The sequence below is a fragment of the Danio rerio genome, chromosome 5 (genome assembly GCF_049306965.1).
Source record: "Danio rerio strain Tuebingen ecotype United States chromosome 5, GRCz12tu, whole genome shotgun sequence".
Lineage (NCBI taxonomy): Eukaryota > Metazoa > Chordata > Actinopteri > Cypriniformes > Danionidae > Danio > Danio rerio.
Window position 1 is genome coordinate 32,675,212 of NC_133180.1, and position 20,898 is coordinate 32,696,109.

General features: G+C 35.5%; 2 protein-coding genes across 4 annotated transcripts; one reads left to right on the forward strand and one right to left on the reverse strand.

Moving 5' to 3' along the window:
* Positions 1–987: 987 nt before the first annotated feature.
* Positions 988–14,925, reverse strand: arpc5lb (actin related protein 2/3 complex, subunit 5-like, b). 2 transcript variants are annotated; one of them, XM_068221204.1, is made up of 4 exons: positions 14,561–14,925; positions 5,692–5,763; positions 5,440–5,616; positions 988–1,655 (listed from the first exon to the last, which is right to left on the reverse strand). In XM_068221204.1, exons 1-4 carry the CDS (start codon positions 14,699–14,701, stop codon positions 1,593–1,595), a joined length of 453 nt encoding a protein of 150 aa, XP_068077305.1. In that variant the 5' UTR covers positions 14,702–14,925; the 3' UTR covers positions 988–1,592.
* A 1,418-nt stretch (positions 14,926–16,343) lies between these two features.
* zmat5 (zinc finger, matrin-type 5) lies at positions 16,344–20,438 on the forward strand. 2 transcript variants are annotated; one of them, NM_001003771.1, is given in 5 exon segments: positions 16,356–16,597; positions 16,681–16,743; positions 16,849–16,929; positions 18,674–18,782; positions 20,074–20,438. In NM_001003771.1, coding segments are annotated over 5 exon segments (522 nt in total). In that variant the 5' UTR covers positions 16,356–16,470; the 3' UTR covers positions 20,216–20,438.
* The last annotated feature ends 460 nt before the right edge of the window (positions 20,439–20,898 follow it).

Sequence of the window (20,898 nt, forward strand, 5' to 3'; positions counted from 1 at the left end):
ACTGAAGCCAAATCTAAAGCATATCTAACAAAACTTACGATAACGGTCCAAAAACTATATATACACACACCCATATGTATGTTGTTTTGCAATAAATAAAAAAAAAAAAAAATTGGATGTTTATATAATGTTCTTATTGCCCTTGTATGTTCTGTGTTCTAAAATTGCAATAAAAATGTATATGTTGTAGAAAAATATTAAATACAAATTTAAAAAAAGAGCAAAAATCAACAGAAGCAAAAGAAATAGAAAAATTGTTGAATTTATTACTTTTTTTTTTGCAATATTTAGCACGAGTTTAAATGTATTATCTTTACATTTCTGAATATGTTTGGTGACTAAAATATTATTTTAATAAATATATCTGTTTAATAAATCTGTTTTGTTTAAATGTACCAAAATACATTGCCTATATTCACTGAGAAATGGAGAAAAATCGAAATGAATTGTACTCAATTATGCTGAGCACTGTATATTACGTGCCCGTAACTACTGTTTACTTGCATCAAAAAATAAACACAATGTTCTTAATGTATAGCAGAACACTTCTGGTGCTTTTGAGGTGGGATAGGGGAGGGCTAGGGACAAGTATGGTGGTATGGGTAGGTTTAAGGTTGGGTTAAGGTGTAAGGGATGTTCAACAGTGTAATCAGTTGTAATTCCATGCAGGTATTGAATCAATCGTAAAAACATGTATTTACACAATGATTTATGTCAATATAAGCACAAATTAATTAAGGTCACCTAATATAAAGTGAGACTGCATTATGCTTTGCTCTATACTGTAAGGGTCCTGTTATCTCTGATAAACTATAATTAAAACAACTACATAGAAATCCATTCACAAAATAAAAACTTCACTTAAAACTAATAAAACATCAATGGAACTAAACTGAAATTAATATTTTTAAAAGTACAAACAAAACTATAATAATCTCATCTCATTCTTGCACATTAAAATGAACTCATGAAAGAAGAGTGATAACATAAAGGAGATCCATTTACTTTATTGTATAGCAGGCACTTTACAATGATCCCCACTTTTCCCCTTTGGTGTACATCACTGGTTCCATTATTAAATCTCTGCACAAAAATCAATGTATGGGACCAAAGATGTGAAATAAAATAAGAAAATAAAACAGATTAATCCTTTTTTTTTTGAGCACAGAAAACACTTCAAACCAAACAACAACCGCATATGTTTCACATTTACCTGACTGTAAAAGTGTTGCTCTCGGCACACACAAACCAGAACTGTTCTGTCTTTTGTAGTACTCCGCCCCCCCAACCCCACACACAAAACCACTGACTGAAATCTTTTTTTTTTTTTTTTGACGCCAGTATATCATAGATTAATTTATGATGTATTGGCATATGAATGTCACTTCACTTTTACACAAGCATTTATATATATTTTTTCAGTTTGAAATGAGTGCTTCGGTCTTTCTCCACCGTTTACCGTTCATTTTGTTCCTCATCAAGACAGTAGCATTCAAAACAGTGTTCTCTTATTCTTCTGTCCAGTAACAGGCAAACCTGCCTTGTTTCCTCTGGGTCTCTGGGCGACATTATTTCCAGGTTCTGTCGGGTGGTCATACAGACTTTCTGGCTGTCATAACGCGAACTATACAGCCCAGTCCTCCAGCAGCAAATACCTGAGGTTCAAGACAGGAAAGCTTTCAATAACTAAGATTTGTTGATTTTACCAAAGTACAGTTTAAACAGTCATTTTGTGAAATATTACCTATTACAGTACCTTTTAAAGAACTGATCTGGCATCACAGAAACATTCAAATACAAACTCTTAACTTAATAAATCTTGAATATTAATTTTAATAATATTTATTTTTAATAATATTATTTTTCTTTACATTTTTTAAATCATTCTGCAATATTATAAAGAAATAATTTGTTCATTTTTTTCTGCCATATCATCGAACCAAAATCAAAACAAACATGATAATGTCTTACAAGGGTGTTTACAGGAATAAGAGATTGAAATTCAACACCAAAAGAGGTGGTCCACAGCGTATTTATAAAGCTTTGCTGTGTTTAGAAGATGCAAAGCAGTGTGTGCTCATGTTTCACTTGTAGACAATCAAGTTATTTTTCATATATCTTACTTTGATTATATACTGCTACTCAGCTAACATAACATATTTCCTAGTTCCTCCAAAAGGCCCGCCCTCAAGAGGCTCTGATTGGTCAGCTAACAATGTGCTGTGATTTGTGGATTGGCTCCACGTCACTCCTCTACTGACACTGCAGTGCTGCTGAAGATAGTGGCTGTCTACAGCAGTTTTGACTGATAAAAAAGAGTTTGTAGTTAAATTGTTTTTTGGTGACAAATAGCATTTTCTGTTGTTTACGTCCTCGCTACAACATACCGTTAACGCTAGAAACTGTGCCTGTAGTTGATCAATTTTAACAAATAAAAACACTGACAGGTTGTGACTCACAATCCACAGCTTCGTCTGTTGGAGGAGTTTCAGCCGAATCCAGCACTGAACTGGGAGAGATTCTGAAAGTTCTCCTTTGTCAAATGCTAGCTATATCTTTTTAAAATATAATTCTCTGGAACATAATTAAAATTAAACTGTATGCACGTCTCTTTTTGTGTTGTGTCCTTTAGAAACACAGATACAGAAGAAACTATGTGGAAATAGCAGCATTTGAAAGGCATTTTAGCTTTTTCTGCTTTAACATTAAAGCGCCTCTGGCCACGCCCTTTTGCTCCACGAGGTGTGTGTGAGGTGAATGCATGTAACTGGAAGCCCTTGTGATCTCACTAGCCTGGATGTTTTTTTTTTTTGTAGTCCCCAAATTCGTTTGCTGTAGGCTTTGCTAAGCTAAGCTAACTATGCAAACCCTTGCATTGACCTTTGAGTGTCTAACATTGAAAGATGTTGTTTATGTTCACACATTTACTAAAGTTTAAAATAAGATCGCAGCGGACCACCCCTTTAAGACCTTTTTAAAGACTCTTTGCATACATTTTAAGACCTCATCACCGCTTCAGGTTTCAACCAATTCATTGCCGACATTTTAACTTGAAGTATATTTACTAAATACTGCAGGAAACGAATTCTAAACTAAAACTGTATTTATATACTGAATAAAAATGCTAATCCAGCAGGTAGTGCCTTTACAGCAGCAGGAATAACAGTGTTTCCCTGTTACTGCAGTTAACAAAGCAGCGTGATGTCAAATCTAGCAGAATTTTTATTATTTCGTAAACTACACAGCATCCCAATATTAAAAGATTAAATTCAGATATACTTTAGCATGCTGATACTGAATTTAAAACCTTTTAAAATAGCATTTAAAACGTTTTAATGCTTTTTAAGGACCTTCAATTTCTCCAAGTTAATTTATCAATGTTTAATACATTTTAAGACCCCGCGGACACCCTGCTTACGATACGGTAATGGGCTAGTTAGGTTTTTTTATTATTTTTTTAAAAACAACTGAAATAATTAGTAATAATAATGTAATATATCTATCTTTATATTAAGTTATATTATTATATCATTTTACTTCTATACTTTTACGTTGCATTTGCTCTTTTACGTTCATTTGTAAAATTAGTGAGCTTATTTTCTCAATAATAAATTGAAAGTAAAGGCCCAAACATAAACACACACTTACACACTCCCCACAAAAATAACAAGACAGTGTTCAAATGTGGACAAAACAAACAAATTAACGCTCCAGGTGCACAGTGAAATGTAACTCTGGATCACAGTCATACTGTAAGTGTCAGATTCTGAAGTCATCTGAAAGCTGAATGAATATTTTTTCATTGATGTATGGTTTTCAGGACAAGATGCAACTATATTCCTGAAAATTAGAATTTTGTGGGTTAAAATAAAGCAAAACATTGAGAAAATTACTGTTAAAATAGTTCAAGTTAGATTCTTATTAATCCACATTACTAATAAAAAGTTGAGTTTTGATACATTTACAGTAGGACTTTGTAAAGGGCACCTATTTTCCCCCTTTTAGATTTAAGATAAGTCTTTTACATCTCCAGGGTGTGTCTGTAAAGTTTCAGCTCAAAACATCCATCAGATTATATATTTTACCTCTGTGTATATTGGTAATTTGAGCTGTTTTGACTTTGTAGCTGTTTTTGATACCTGTGCCTTTATTGGAAATAAGCTGGTGCCTTCTGCCCACTGTTCCCAGATGTGTGTCAGAGCCAAAAGAGACAGGTGTAGCTTATCTTGCTGCATCTCACGCATAAGCAGCAGTCACAGACAAGAATGAAGCAGATATCCCTCACTACAGTAAGAACTATACCAACGGTGATTTGATGTATTTGTATGGATATCTGTTATGTTAATGTACAAAATTAACCTGATTTAAATCTGTAAACCAGAATTGAAGCATCATCTTTTAAAATTGTACTGACATGCGGCTGTGGTGAAGAATTACGAAGCGATTTTACTGTCTTTTTAACAAACATGCACTCTTTTAGAAACGTTTTAAACTTGGAAAACTCATTCTTGAGGTGCTGCTGATCACAAAGAGCTGAACAGATCTGTTAATCTCAGTTGCTTTGCGCACGTCCTGTCTTGTTGATACGAGTATACGAGTTACTATAGAGACATGTTAATATGTGGCTGTCAATCAATTTAGTGGGTGGGGAAACCTCACTCCTACGTCACATTGTGGTGGGCCTCAACATGGGAGGGATTTGGATCCTATTTTAAAAAAATGAGACTTACTGCCTTTATATCACCCAAATATGACTGTGGACCTACACACAATTATACCTACACACAATTCAGTCCAAACAGCTTTCAAAACATGATTTTCATCATAGGTACCCTTTAAAAATGCCTTCATGGAACATGATCTTTACTTGATATTCAAATTTTTGGCATTGAAAGAAAAAAAATATATAATTTTGACTCATACAATGCATTTCTGACGATTCCCACAAATATATCCGTGCAACATAAGACTGCTTTTGTGGTCCAGGCTCACAAATGCGCCTCTGTTGTCCATTTGTCATCTGACTGATCAAAACACATCTTAATAGGAAGAGTTTCTTGAATTTATTCTTGATATTTTCCTTCAGTTGCCAAAAAAGTCTTCATTGGCAGATTAAGTGGAAAATTCACACATTACTACTCATCCTTGTGTGGCTTCAAACCTTCATCAGTTTCATTTTCTGTTGAACATAGAAGATATTTTTAAAAATGCTGGTACCAATTGACCTCCATAGAAGATCAAAAATGATCTTATTCGTTGTTGTTCAACAGAAGAAAGAAACCCATATAGGTTTTGAACAAATATGAGTAAATGATAACTGAATTTCCATTTTTGGGGGAACTAAGCCTGTAATACATCCTGCAGAAACCCTGTTTAAAATATATAATAATAATAATAATAGTAATAAAATACAGCAAACAATCGATAGCTGGGATTTACCTTTTCGTGCCACTGCAACAATATGGCACTGCTATTGTCTGTAGGCCTCTCAAAGCCTTTGTAGATGTACTTCATGAGAAGATCAACGCCGTTCTTGTCGAGAGATTTAACAGCAGGTTCAATATCGCTGCTCTTAAAAGACGTCAGAACCCTGAATACCACCGTCTGTGCTCTTTCCTGAGAAAAGAAAACACAGGAGGGAATCTGTATATCAATCAGCTGTGCAATACGAGCATGCAGAAGAGAATTTACCTTTATTGCTGGGTTCTTGCTGTGGATTGGAGGATTCCTAAGAGCAATGTGAAGAGCTGACATTGTGTCCCCTGTGCATTACAGATGGTTAAGGAAGACATAGATAGTTTAAGTTACCGTCATACCTACAAATACTGGTAAAAAAAAAAACTGGCATCGGTAAGATTCATTGATATTTTTTGAGAGAAGCCCTCTGCTTAGCAAGGCTACATTTATTTGATCAAAAATACAAATAAAATTGTGAAATGTTAATTAAAAATAAAATTTCTTACTGATTTTAGCTTAAATTTTCTATTTATTCCTGTGATTTGATGAATTTTGTAAATCATTACTACAGTCTACAGTGTTACATGACCCTTCAAACTCATTGTAACGTAAAGATCTGCTGCTCAAGAATTTTTTTATTAATATTATTTTAAGTATTTTAAGCACCGTTTTTTTTTTTTTTTTTTTTTTGAGAAACTGATACAGTGACATTAAAAGGTTTTCAAATTTATTGATCAAGGACACATTAAAAGAGTGAAAGTAAAAACTAGGGCTACAGAATATATCATTTCAGCATCGATATCACAATGTATACATCTACAATAGTCACATCACAATATGCAATGTTGAGTCTGGACTTTAGTTGACCAGGAGCTATAGTATTGTATTTAAATACTGAATTAATATGCAATTTATGTGATTTATGGGAAAAAAAGGTTTTCTTACTTAAATTATCTAATAATTTTATAGTCCAAATATGTACATTCTAAAGCAAAAAAACAAGATTTTTTTTTTATCCCACTGGCAGATCATTTTATTGTTTTAAGGACAAAAACTCTTAATTTGTACTTATTTCTTCTGAAGTTGAAAACAAATCAATATTTTTACTTGATCTAGGATTTTTTTAGACATTTGAACTACACACAAGACAAAGAAAAGCATTTTTTGCATTGTGATTATTTAATTTCTGTACCTGAATACTGGTCCCCAGAAAACCGTCATGCTATTCAAACTATATTGTGACAGTGTATTCATATTGCAATATTTATTGCAGAAAAATAAAAAAATGCAATATCAGATTTTTCCATATATCATGCAGCCCTGGTAAAAACAGTTATAGTCTAAAAAATGTATTTTTAAATAAATGCTGTTATTTTGAGCTGTCTTTACATCAAAGAATCCTAAAAAGTCAAATGAATCTCAATTCCCCAAAAAAAGCATGAAAAATGGTCATGTTTAAACTTAATAAACACAAAAATCATTATTTATGACCGAGTAATAATAATTGATTATAACACCTCAAACCAGCATATTATAATCGTTTCTGAAGAATGAAGTAAATCCAGCTTTTGATAAGAAAAAATGTATTAAATTTTAACAATAAAAGTTATTTTAAATGTAAATAATGTTGCACAATATTACTCCTTTTATAGTGTTTGAGATTAAATAATAGGCAATGAGTTCTTCAAAATAACAGAAAATTCATTTCTAATTCCAATCTTTTGATTGGTATATAGAGTATATCATACCAGGGAAGCTTTAAACTTCACATGAACTGACATTAGGAGGAAATATAAATAATAAAACACACGCACGCACACACCCAAGTAGAAATATCCCGAAACAAATGATTCTCTTAGACGGGCCTCAACCATAAGGAACATGGATGATTGATTGTTTGTTATGTTGCAGCTGCTCGCCACTACATTCTCCAACAACTGAATTGACCCACTGCGTTAATATAGATACAGAGATGATTTATCGCTGGTTTCATTTCAGCTTCGGAATTAGATGTCACATTAATATCAACTTTAATCCAACTATTCAAATTTTAGATGCCCTGACCTCAATATTAAAAATAGAAGACCTCAAAACAAAAGCAAAACAGAAACCGGAGTCTCAAGACACTCATTTTCGGTGCCCTTGTGTTCCAGAATATTTCGAGCTTCTTGTCCTCAGATGTTCTTTTTCTCGTGCTGTGCTGAGGATAGTCCACTAATTTTTGGGATGCAACAAATTTAGTTTCCTCAATCAAAGTGTTGTGAAAAGAGTATTGTAATAACTTACTCTTAAGTAACATTTCACACCCTAAAATAATCAGCCTTGGAGGACATTATTTGATTTCCTTCAATTAATCTTTTTTGTGGTCGACATATAGTTTATTATTATATAGATTGAATGAATCATATCTTTTTTCATATTCTAGATTTCAAAGTTTTGATTCAGACTTGACCACAGGATATTAACCTGAGATACTAAAATTCAGGTCTGTTGCTTCTAAAGTCTGCATAAAATCAAAATTGACAATGTTTACTTTGCTAGAACACATTGTTGGTCTTTTGGTGTACAAATAATCTGTGCAAGTTAGTCCCGAGAAAATAAACTGCTTTGGTAATCTTCAATTAAAATTTAAACATTGGCTTCTGCTCTGGAATGGCAATCCATCTCTGATGATGTCAGTTTGGTGACAGATATTGAGACATGCCAATTAAACCATTAGTTTACTGCAAGCGAAAGAATGGAAGAGGAGCAAACCAACCCCCTACTCTATATTCAGTTTCAGTTGGTCATACAGGAATTGAATTTGCAGCAACTTTCGGTTCTTTTGCCATTTTAAACATCTTTACTGTGTGTTTAAATAACAGTAGCATTTGTTTCAGCATTTGGGGGGAAGGGAATAGGGGTATTTGGCAGGAGTTGGGGTGGCACTGTGTGTTTGTCTAAATAACACAGTTGAGAACCGGGTTAATAATGTCAAGTTCAGACTGCATGACTTTCAAAGTAGTCTTGTCACAGATGTTTTCACACTGCATGACTATCTGGGCTAGCGTTTTGTCGCTGCTGTGTTTACACTGCAAGATGGATCGGCGACAGGGGCTTTCACATTGCATGACTTTACAATAGGAAGAATCGCTGACAACTTTGGCCAAACTCGCAGTCAAAAACATCTAGTATATATTTTGTTATTAGGCTAACTACATAACGAGAAAGAATGGGGTAGAAAATGTACATATTTGCTCACCCGGGTTTAAAGGGAATTAGCAATTCCTCAACTCCTCAACTTTCTTTTTTAGCTTTCTGAATAAAACATCAAACAGACATAGGTGCTCCCGTCAAACCCCCACTAGTTTTTCCACCATTTCTTGGGTCCAAATAAATAATGTCATTTTCAGTCAAAACTCATTTCACACGGCGTGATTTTAATCGCTGACAGCTCCAGATATTTAGCATGGCAAATATCTCACAGGCACTGGCGATTCTCTCAGATCGCGTCTTTGATAGTTCATACTGTGTGATTGTCACTCACGTGCACGAGCACAGATTTGCCTGTGATTTCAGGCATATGTCAGCGATTTCTCAAAACCTGTCGGCGAGTCAAAATCGGGGCTAAAATCATGCAGTCTGAACTCGGCATAACTCTACTGCGATGTTAGTAATGCCGAGTTCAGACTGCGGGATTTTCAAAGTAGTCGTGTCAGATGTTTTCACACTGCATGACTATCTGAACTAGCGTTCCGTTGGTGCTGTGTTTACACTGCAATATGGATCGACAACAGGGGTTTCACACTGCATGACTTTACAATAGGAGAATCGCCGACAACTTTGTCTCGATCTGCAAACTACGTCTCACAACCAAACACGTGAAGTATATTTTGTTATTAACTCCATAATGAGAAAGAAGCCTTTAGTGAGGTAGAAAACATAATTACTTTGCTCATCTGGCCTTTGAAGGGAATTAGCAATTACTCTTAAACTTTTTTCTTTTTTGAGCCGGTTGTGGTATTACTCTGATGACAAGTCAAACAGACAAGGATGCTCCTGACAAATTTCCACTAGGTTTTCCTGCAATTCTGGGTTCCAAATAGACAGACAAAAGCCCTTTAAACTTCTCCCCCATCTTTCCGCTGGCCTGCAGATCTCCATACTAGTGGATGCTGCTCTCTCACTGGCTGTGGGGAATCGCTAATGTTATTTTCAATCTGAACACATTTCACATGGCCTAATTTGAATCGCTGATCGCTCCAGATATTTAGCATGCAAAATATCTCAGGGGTGTTGGCGACTTTGGATTGTCCGAGAGAAATAATATGGTGGTGGGAGATGCATCTGAAATACAGGAGACTCCCGGGAAAAATGGGAGAGTTGACAGGTATGATCTAAAGTCATTTCACTGTATTTCAACTTATTTGGAGATAAAATGTTATGGACACTAGGGATGGGAAGATTAACCGATATGTATCGATACGCGGTCATGCGCGTGCACGATGCGAGTGCATCGGTAGAGCAGCAGAGGATGAATGAAATTTTGGAAGCAAATCGAGATGCATCGGTTTTTGCGAGATGCTTCGGTTTTTCCAAGATACAACTTATTTTTTTAATATAGAATGTATTTTTTATTTATTAACAAGTGTTGTCAACCTGTTTTTGCCGCATAATTTAATCGACCTACATAAAGTATGCCTTAGAAACGGGCTTGCGGATGTGTACACTTACACTACAACTCAGTGTATCAGGTGTGCGGATGAAGCTAGTGGTGCGCCCTCAGAAAGCGCGAGAAGCAAAACAAACATTTTATTCCTCACTGAGTTTTAAATCTAAAGTATGGCAACATTATGGATTCTGCAAAAAGGATGGACGACTTGACAGGACAGATGCAATTTGCAAAATGTGCCGCGCATCTGTAAAATACACGGGCAGTACGACTAATCTGAAATCTCACTTGAAGCGGCGCCTCGGTGTTGTTGTGGAAGCATCTTCCAGTGTTCCTGCATCCCCGGCTTCCTGCTCTGCTTCAACTGTAGCTACCAGCTCCAAAAGTGGTGAGAAAAGCATTGAAAGTTTTCTCCAATCGCAACTGTTCTGCTCGCTCTACGCCAATAACGAATGCTATTGCATTGTTCATCTGCAAAGATATTCAGCCTAGTATCACACAGAACGAAGGTTTTAAACACCTCCTGTTAATTTTTATTTATTTATATTTTTATTAGCCTGTTGTTTACAGTGATAGTGATGTTTCAAAGCAACATAACACTGCTAGTTCACGACCTTAAGTTTTGAATATTCAGTGGCAAAATATCTTTGTAAAACTTGTTTTCATAGTTGAAAAGTTAAATCACAATTCTTGTTGTGCAATGCTAAACCTTTATGTTGAAAGAGTGCAAATATATACATTTATAATATATATTGCACTTATACATTCTGTTTATCTTGAAAATACTTAAATAATATGTGCTATATGTTCTAAAATGGCACTCTACTGTAAACTGACACTCTGGCTCTGAGAGAAGAGCCAGTTTGTAAAAAAAGTCTTGGTTTTACTTGGTTAATAAATAATCAAACTCATTCAATTGCACAGCATCCTTTCTTACATCATCTCATAAACTTGATCTAATTAGTTAGTGCTGAATTATCGCATTGTATCGTGATATGGGTGTGAATCGTATCGTGTTGCATCGCAATGTCACAAATGTATCGCTAATATATCGGATCGTATTCTTTGTATCGAGATGCGTATCGGATCAGCATTATAGCTTAGATGCCCAACCCTAATGGACACATTTTGAAGACTGGAGAATAGAAACTGAAAATCTCCATCACCTCTATCATAACAGAAATTTAATTACCTTTTAAAATATTTTCGCTTAGAAAAGAAAAAGTTACTTAAAAAGGTCATGATGTTGCACAATATATTTATCCTTTCTTCTATCCCATTTCATGAGTGTGGTAAACTCAACAAACTCCTCGGAGAGCATGTAAATCTCCTGAGGGACTTCTTGTTTTCCAAAATGCTGCTTAGTGCTCTGTAATAACACTTCAGCAAGATCAAGCTATATGCATCTGCTTCATTGCACAGAAGAGCTGCTAAACAAGTCAAATACTTGATTCCCACCACTGTCAGACACACCAAAGCTGCATATTCAGCCCTCTCATAACAAAGCCTTCACTGGAAACCCCACTGCCCATACAGAAGGTTAATGAGGACTCATTACAGGCTTGACATGTTCAACTGAGAAATACTGAAACAGTAAATCTCCCAGTTTTTTAGTCAGCTGCTGTACCAAATCAATTCAAGATATGATAAGCAGGAAAATACTGAACCTGGTACCACGGTAGAGCAAAGAGGAAGAGGAAGCCCCATGCAAATCACAGGTCTGTGGGCACAATAGGGGTGAAAATGCTTGAGGTGACTGGCCTCAAATATGGAAGTCAAATATTTCATTTCACATCCTGTCAGGACCAAATTGCAAACACCACTCAGAAAGAGCTGTAACAACAAAACAACCACATTATTAACAACAGCCCTAATGTCGGAGTTTATATTGAGACACATTTCACCTGCGCTCACCATGGAGACAATAAACAAATACATATATCACTGAGACAATCATACCATTGTGCTGATCCACCTATGCAGTACTAGGAAACGAGAATGGAAACATGACAATAGCGTGTGGATTCACATCCCTCCTTAACAGGTTTATTACGGTGTGACAATGCAGGTGACTGTTTGCTTCAAATGACTATTACAATGAGCGCAGTGTAACCTAATTGGAAAACTGTGACAAAACAAAGTAGCAGAAATGTCAGGCTGCTCTAGCTCTCAGCAAATGCTCTTGGGAGAAAAAATTAGTTCATTATATAGAACAAAAGTTGAAGCTTGGTTAGTTTGGGTTGGGTTAGACTCACCCTCTTTTACTTACTCAGCCTCAGGGCTTTCAAGTGCTTCAGCAGAACATTAAGGAAGTTTTTTTTAACTGAAACTGGTCCTTGGTGATTCATAAAATACAAGTTATGCATGCATTAGGCATGGGAAGATACAGTTTACAAGGTATACCGCAGTTTGGAAAAGTCATAGTTTTAAAACTGACAAAATTTTCTGCTATACCATTCCTATGGTAAATATAAGATTTTTTATTTACGTTTTTATTTTATTTTTTTCAGGACAACAGTATCACCTGCAGACAACCCATCCAAAATGCTATTTTAAATGGTAAAAAATCTGTTTTTGAAACTAATGTAGACAGCAAAAGTCAATGATTGATTTTAATTATTTACCCTGACTTGTTTACTGTCCCAAAATATTTTAAATGTTTCTCAAAATGAAATATTGTGTTCTAAGGGGTAATAAGCTTTAGTTTTTTAGCCCAGACATTTAAAAATAAAATATTTTAGAGCAATAATCCCAATTACAGTGAAACAGTGATATTCATATCCAAGGTTATCATACCATCAGAATCTTATACCGGCCCATGCCGAGCATAGATTAAGTGGTATTAAATATATACTTAAAAAAAATCAATCCCTGTGGCTCCTGCTACAATGTTGAGGGATTAAGTGAATTTATCAGACTGTTAAAAAAACTGGACAAGATTTACAAAACATTCAGCTGAATCAACTCAACTGTATAGTTCAGTTGTGCTCAATCCATTACCAGGATGAGCTTTATTAATGTTATATCACCTTTATATTTTCTGACTCTCAAAGTGCTGGTGACTATTTTATGAATCACCAATGGCCAGTTAGGCATGGGATGATGACCATTTTTGTATAATCGCGGTTTGCAAAAGTAAAATTTTCTGCTATACCGATCTTAAGGTATGTGTAGGATTTTTTTTTTATTTACCACCAGAATCTTACACTGGCCCATGCCTAGCATACATTAAGTGGTATTAGAATATTAATTCATTTTCTTGTCGGCTTAGTCCCTTTATTAATCCTGGGTCGCCACAGCGGAATGAACCACCAACTTATCCAGCACATTTATGCCCATTTATGCCAGCCGCAACCTATCTCTGGGAAACATCCACACACACATTCACACACACACTCGTGCACTACGGACAATTTAACCTACCCAATTCACCTGTACCACATGTCTTTGGACTGTGAGGGAAACCGGAGCACCCGGAGGAAACCCATGCGAACACAGGGAGAACATGCAAACTCCACACTGAAACGCCAACTGAGCCGAGGCTCAAACCAGTGACCTTCTTGCTGTAAGGCGACAGCACTACCTACTGCGCCACTGCGTCGCCGGTATTAGAATATATATATACAAGAAAAAATAAATCCCTGTGGCTCCTGATACGATGTTGAGGGCTTATAAACTGAATATATTAGACTGTTAAAAAAACTGGACAAGATTTACACAAAGTTAAACTGGATCAATTCAGCTGTATAATATTTAAGTTGTGTTCAATGTATCAGCACGACCAGCTATATTAATGTTGCATTACCTGTATATCGTTTGACTCTCAAAGTGCAGATGACTATTTTATGAAAGACCAGTGGCCACAGTATCAGCTGAAAATCTGAAGATTGAAAGTAACCTACATCATAAATGACCTTGGGTGAGTAAATATCTATTTTTTGGGCGAAATATCCCTTTACATTTATTTTTAAACAGATTTCATTGCTCGCAAAACCTTGCAACAACAATCATTTATAGATCTCAAGTAAAGTTATCATGGCCAAGTTTCATAAAAGTTATGATCACATGTGACCAAATTTTGAATAAGTAACTTATTGAATCAAATAAAATTGCAAAATGCAATGTCCCGCTACATAACATCAAATTAGGGATATTAACGCTAAATGTAATATGTTAAGACGCCGATTGTTTAATTCTACAAATATCATTTATAAAATATAATTGAAAATACCATTACTTAATAATATTTTGTGGAAATCATATAGCAGCTTATAAACTTCAGCATTGAGGCGCTTTTACAAAACAATGCGCTTTTAACTTTTGTAAACAAAGCAGCGCAACCATCACGTCATCAAGCTGAGATACTGTACGGAGCGGGGCGCGCGCTCATGTCACCCGGGGCTCGCGATCGCAGCTCAATCCCTGTTACCGCCGCTCTCACGGTGAAGGATATTGCCTGAGAAGGTTGTCGACTTCCAGCGCATCCGGTCCTTGCTGGTCGGCAGCCTCATCGTGATCGTCCACGAATTTATTCTCGTCGAATTCATCAATGTCCACCTTCCTAAAGCGCGAAGACAGCGTGTTCTTGGCCATCGGGGCCAGTGTCAGTCCGCCGCGGTCCCGTGCCGTCTGTCTCTGCTCCGGGGCGGGATTTCAGCCTCTGCTGCTCTCGTCTGCGTCAGGGACACCACACTGAGTACATCCACAGACGGAAGACTAGATTAATCAAAGGCAGCTGTGTGTTCAGTGTGTTATTCTGGCACTCACGAGCACATGAGCTGTTCCAGTGTACCGATGCAGAGCCGCATATTTATTATGAAAGGTGCGATGGCAAAGCTTGAGTACTACTGCCACCTGCTGAGTGGGAGTCTGTGAAGGGCTCTACTGTTAAAGAAACAGTACACACAATTAAATTTCGGTCAGGAGGCCACAAACTTAAGTCAGTTTACCTTATCATCCAAAATCAAGCAATCCTTTATGAACCTTATTTGACGAATCTGTCATTTCATCCCTTAAAATTGTAAAATACTTTTGTATGGAGCTAGACCAGTCTCAAAAATAACGCATTCACAAAATAAAATTCAGACATGCACAGCACAATTCACATTTACAAAATTAAATTTGTAATTTCAAAACAAAATTCATAAATGCAACACACAGTTTTTGAATTCACAAGTAAAAATGAAAAACATTTTGCCAGATGGATTAGATTTGTTTATTTAAAAATCATGTTTTCAATTTACGAATTAAATTTGTGTATTTAGGAATCTTGCTTTGAACTCACAAATTGAATTTGTGTAGTAATAAGTTGGGTTTTGTATTTTATTTTGCACATGGACCGATCTGGCTCCATACTCTGGTTGTATAACAATATAGCCTTCTGTAAAAGTGCCAAATAAACATTCATTTGTTTGTTCATTTATTCATTCATTCATTTAACCGTCTCTTTAAAGCAATAATATAAAAATAATGTCGGACTTTATAAATCTTTTTTTTTTTCATTTAATGCTACTCATTCAAAACATGAATAACAATGTAAGTTAGTAATTGTATAACTGCTTTTACTGAAAAAATAGTCTCTGTGTTTTATTCTGTGAATTTGTGATGAATGTTTTAGGATAATCAAAGTTTTAGGGTAATCTTTTAAATGCAATTGCAACACTATGTATGTTTATTATTAAAGGGATTGTTCACCCAAAGCTAAAATTCTGTCATCATTTACTCATTTTACCTCCACTTGTTCCAAATGAGTTTGAGTTCACAAAAGAAGATATTTTGAGGAGTGTTGGAAAGCAGCAGCTTCCATAGTATTTTTGTTCCTGCTGCAGTTTGTCTATGGCTGCCATCTTCAAACGTTCTTCAGAATTCATGTTTTGTGTTCAATGAAATACAGCTAAGAACCACTTGAGTGTGAGTAAATGGTGGAGAAATTTTCTTTTTTTATGAACTATCCCTTTAGGAAAGAATTGATCTTTTTAACATTTCCCCTTTATGGAGATTATTTCCACATACATGTATTAATTAATTTATTAATTAATTTATTCATTTATACTTCATAACACTGTGTAGCAGGCTATACAACAAAATGTTCCTTTTTCAAACGACTTCAGTCAGTCTCAAATGTAAAGTTTCTTGAAAAGGTGTTAACTAGGCAGGTAAGGTAAAGGTGTGTAAATGTATTTGTCCGCTAGAGGCCGCTGTACGTCACTTAATTCTGCGTCTGCGCAGTCAGCGTGTTTTCACCGCCATATTGATCTAGCAAACAGAAGGAACGTACCTGTTTTCCTAGACGTTTATCCAACGTATATTGATTTCTCCTTAATTAAACTGACGACCAGAATACATTTTGAGTTTGATAAACAATGGGGAAACGGTATTACTGTGACTACTGTGACCGCAGCTTTCAGGACAACCTCCACAACAGAAAGAAGCACCTAAACGGCGTCCAGCATCACCGGGCGAAGAAAGCCTGGTTTGACAACTTCAGAGGTACTGCACACAGCAACAGAAGGAAACTGAAGCAATATCTCCAGATAAAACACGTTTAAATGGTTTAATTTCATTTTATTCAGATGCTGCCACACTTTTAAACGACGAGCGATCGAAAGAAGTCTGTAGAAAGTTTGTCCAGACAGGTAACGTTAATATATCTGACAGAAGTTACTGCTTGTGCTTCTTTTAGATAAAACATGTCCAAGTTATGAAGCAGACAAAGTACATTTTCTGTTAATGTCTTCCAGGACATTGTGTGTTTGGTACGAGTTGTCGATTTTCACACATGTCTGAGAAGCAAATGAAGATGCTGGAGCAGAAGATTGATGGTGAGGATGATCAGATCTTCATGCATTTCTGATCTATCACTAATATATAAATGAACAGTTCATACAAACATTTTAATTCTGTCATCAGCTGCTCACATTCTGCTTGCTTCAAACCTGTTTCTGTTTCTTTTGTCTGTAGAACACAAAAGACGATAATTAGGATAATGTTGGAAACTGGTAACCTTTGACATCCATTGTATTTTTCATTGAGGTAAAGTTGGTTTTAAATTTACACATTCGGACATTCTCCTTAATAATATAATTTCAGAAAAGTATTGTTTGCAAATTCTAAAAAAAGTGAAATCACATTAGCTGCCATTGGCTATCAAAGTAGGTGTCCAAAGTCAAATAAATAGTGCTCATACATAGATATATACACAAAATATCGCATTTGGACCCTGAGCGTGCGTAAATAGTGCTGCCACATTTGTACAATGCTCCCAGGACTAACGTCATTCAACTGCACTAGTCAAGACTAAAGCCAATCTGAAGATACTGGACTTTAGCGTTTAGAGGTTTTGTACGGGTTTAGTAATGAGCAAAAAAACAAAAACAAAGAATAAATGCTGAAAATTTAACAGGTAAGATTTCGTTTTTTTTTTTTTTTTTTTTTTTTTTTTAATGTTTTTGTATGTTACATAGTTTTGTGCTCAACAAGTATCGGTATTGATGATATATACAGTCACTTACTGCACTGACCATAAGACAAATTAGCACCAACTCGTACGAAATTCTAAACTTATGCTAGTTTTGTTGAATAAAATCAGCAAACAATGTAAATAAATTATGACAACAAGATGCTGCAGTGCCAGAAACTTGTATTATTGTTAGCTATGTTTATAACAGAGATTTATTCACAAGTGAATTGCTCCCTCCGTTAGAATGAGAAGTGAAAGCAGGAGAGGGGGTGTGTTTCAGGACATGGATTAGGTCAAATTTAACAGGTATTGAGGATAATATATCTTCATGCACACAAGCATGCGCTCTTTGTTGGCAATACCCGTGCGGTCTCTTATCTGTCAATGTAGAAAAGTGATGTAAAATTATAATTTTTGTAGTTAAAAAAATAAATAAAATTTGCGTACTGACCACCAGGAAGACTCCTAATTGTAGATATATGTATATATGTGTGCATATCTCTGGCTCTTGATGGCCAGTCCTACACTGCACCTTGGTCCCAGATTCAATTCAAAAGAGTGTTACCCTGTACTAAAATGGCTGCTCTATTAATGCATTCCTTCCAATAGACTACAATAGCGTAGGCGACATCTAATGTAAATAGCTATGAGTAGTGCTAATGTTGACTTCAAGTCATACTTGCATGAGATTTCAGGCCGAAATTTCAAAGTACCATGGTAATCAAGATAAGAAGCAGGTCACAAATTGTCACTGAATACATTGCGAATATAAAAACAACTGAACTTTACCTCAATTCAAAGTTTAACATTGTTCACAGTCAAGTAAATGTATGGAGCATGTCACAAATTGTCACTGAATGAATGTGCTAAAATAGAACTAACATTACCTCAATACTATGGATGTCAATTGCTAACTTTTTCAACATTCTTCTAAATATCTTCTTTTGTGTTGAACAGAAAAAAGAAACTAATGATGACGGAGCACATATTTACATTTTTAAGCTCAATTGTCCCTGTAAGTTTACTAAAAAGCAATGTTTAATGCTGATGGCTGTTTGTGTACACTTGTTTGGTTAACCAAGAACTTTGTGGTGACTTCCTGCCAGATGAAAAGCGTCAGAAGGAAGATCCTGACCAGGATGGATCATCTGAGCGCAGCGTTGATGAATGGCTCTCCAGAAGAGAGAAGAAACTGGCTGCTTTGACATCAGGAAGGTACTTATGGCAGGATACTGCACAGAATAGTGATTTAGGAAGGCTGGAGTGTTTCCAGTAAGTGTCTTGTTCACTGTGGATGCCTCAGTTCTCAATTACTTTGACTTTGATGTTGACAAACGATCACTTTTCACTCTCACACAGAGCTCACAATTCACATTCAGCCATCAAAGAATTTGCTTATGCGAGTGGTTTTGTCCACAGACCATTAAATAAAACCATCCTTGCGTGAGGGACCCTGATCATAAAATGCAAAAGGCGTCTGTATAGTTTGTTGTACATGAAGCTAGTTTACACAGTGCAGGTTTTAATATTATTACAAATGGGTCTGAAATATGATTTTGAAAGTATTTGGATTCTATTAAGTAGCATTATTACACATTGTTCTATTCATTATAGTAGTCTGTTTGCATCAATTGAATATTTTTATTTATTTCATTATGTATTATTTATTTTAGTGTAACATTAGATGATTTAATAAATTCAATTTAATCATATTTTGTATTATTTTAAATTATTTACATTTTTTTTACTCTAAGTATTTTATATCTTAATTAAATATTTAATTATTATTTATGTTAGTCTTTTAATTTAAAGAATTCAGTTCTGTATAGGATTTTTTGAATAGTTGTAATTTTTCTCTCGTTTTTCCCCGGACCCAATCATTCTCACCAGTGTCTCTGGAGTCCCGTTTTAAAATTGTTGCCTTATGCTATAGCGAGTCCAAAGACTTGTTTGTCCCTCAAAACCAGCAGTTTTATGTTATGATTGAACATGCTGCTGATGTTGATAGGAGAGGAATTCCAGCTGCTTTGGTGCGAGTGTGCTTCAGAGCATTCAAAATACATGAAACATCTTGTTTTTGAGGTCACCCTGAAACATGAAAATGAGACGCCTGCAGCTGTGCCATTTGCATAATTACCTGCATGTAGGATCCAATGCTAGAGAACACACACGCACGCTATTCAGATCAGCTTTAAAGGGATGGTTCACCCAAAAAAATACCTTTTTTTTTTCCCTTCACTTGTTACAAACCTCTTAGAGTTTCTTTCTGCCTTTAACCACAGGAAGATATGCAGAAGAGTTTGGGTGGAAAATTTGACTGGAACCGTTTTTATTTTTCTACTATGGAAATAAATGGCTGCTTTTCCCCCAACGTTCTTCAGAAAATCTTGTTTTGTGTTCAAAAGAAGCAAGAAACTCCTGAAGTTTATAATAATTTGAGTTAGAGGAAATGTTCTGTTTTTGGGGTGAATTATCCCTTTAACATGTTAATTCCTTTTATTTGCAGAGTTTTAAGGATGGAAGAGGAAGAATGCACAGAAAACATTGAGATACCTCCTTATTTGCTATCTATTCCAGATCTTCCTCCATCTCTCCATCCTCCACCTGCTGGTGGTTGGAGAGTGACGGTGCACAACGAATGGGGTTGAAATTAAATGTAAAATCCTTTTATTTAATGATTTTTTTCCTTTTAGACCATGCTGCTCACTGTAATCTTTACAAAGGCTTTTTATATATCAAAAACATTGTACATATTTCTATCCAAACAATTGCATGCATAATATATTTGTGTAATAGGAAGCATGTCTGCATGACTGAACAAGTTTACATTTTATATAAACACTCTCAATAAATACAGTGCATTTAACTTCATAATGCAGAGTCAGTAATTTTGTGTGTCCTGAATGGAACAGCAGATGTTATGACTAGGGATGTCCCCACCGACTTGTTTTGCCCTCAAGTCTGAGTCCAAGTCATTTGATTTTGAGTATTTACTAATACCGAAACCCAATCCGATACTTATATAATACATTAAAAATAATAAAGAAGAGTGAAGAAACAGATCCAGGATGTTCTTGATTTTTTATTTAATTTACCTTATTTTAAAATTCAACAACTCTGTTAACAAACAGAGCACTTCTGTGAGATAGCTTGAACAATCAAATAGTAAATAACATCAATTCTTCACGTTTGGACTTTAGTGCAACAGAAATTATAAAATAAAAACAAACAGCACCTCAGCTTAAAATACCCGGCAGACTTACAAGTTTGCATATGTCACAGTTTGCTATGACAATGTTGTCGTCATTGCTTTATAATACCTCCAGATCGC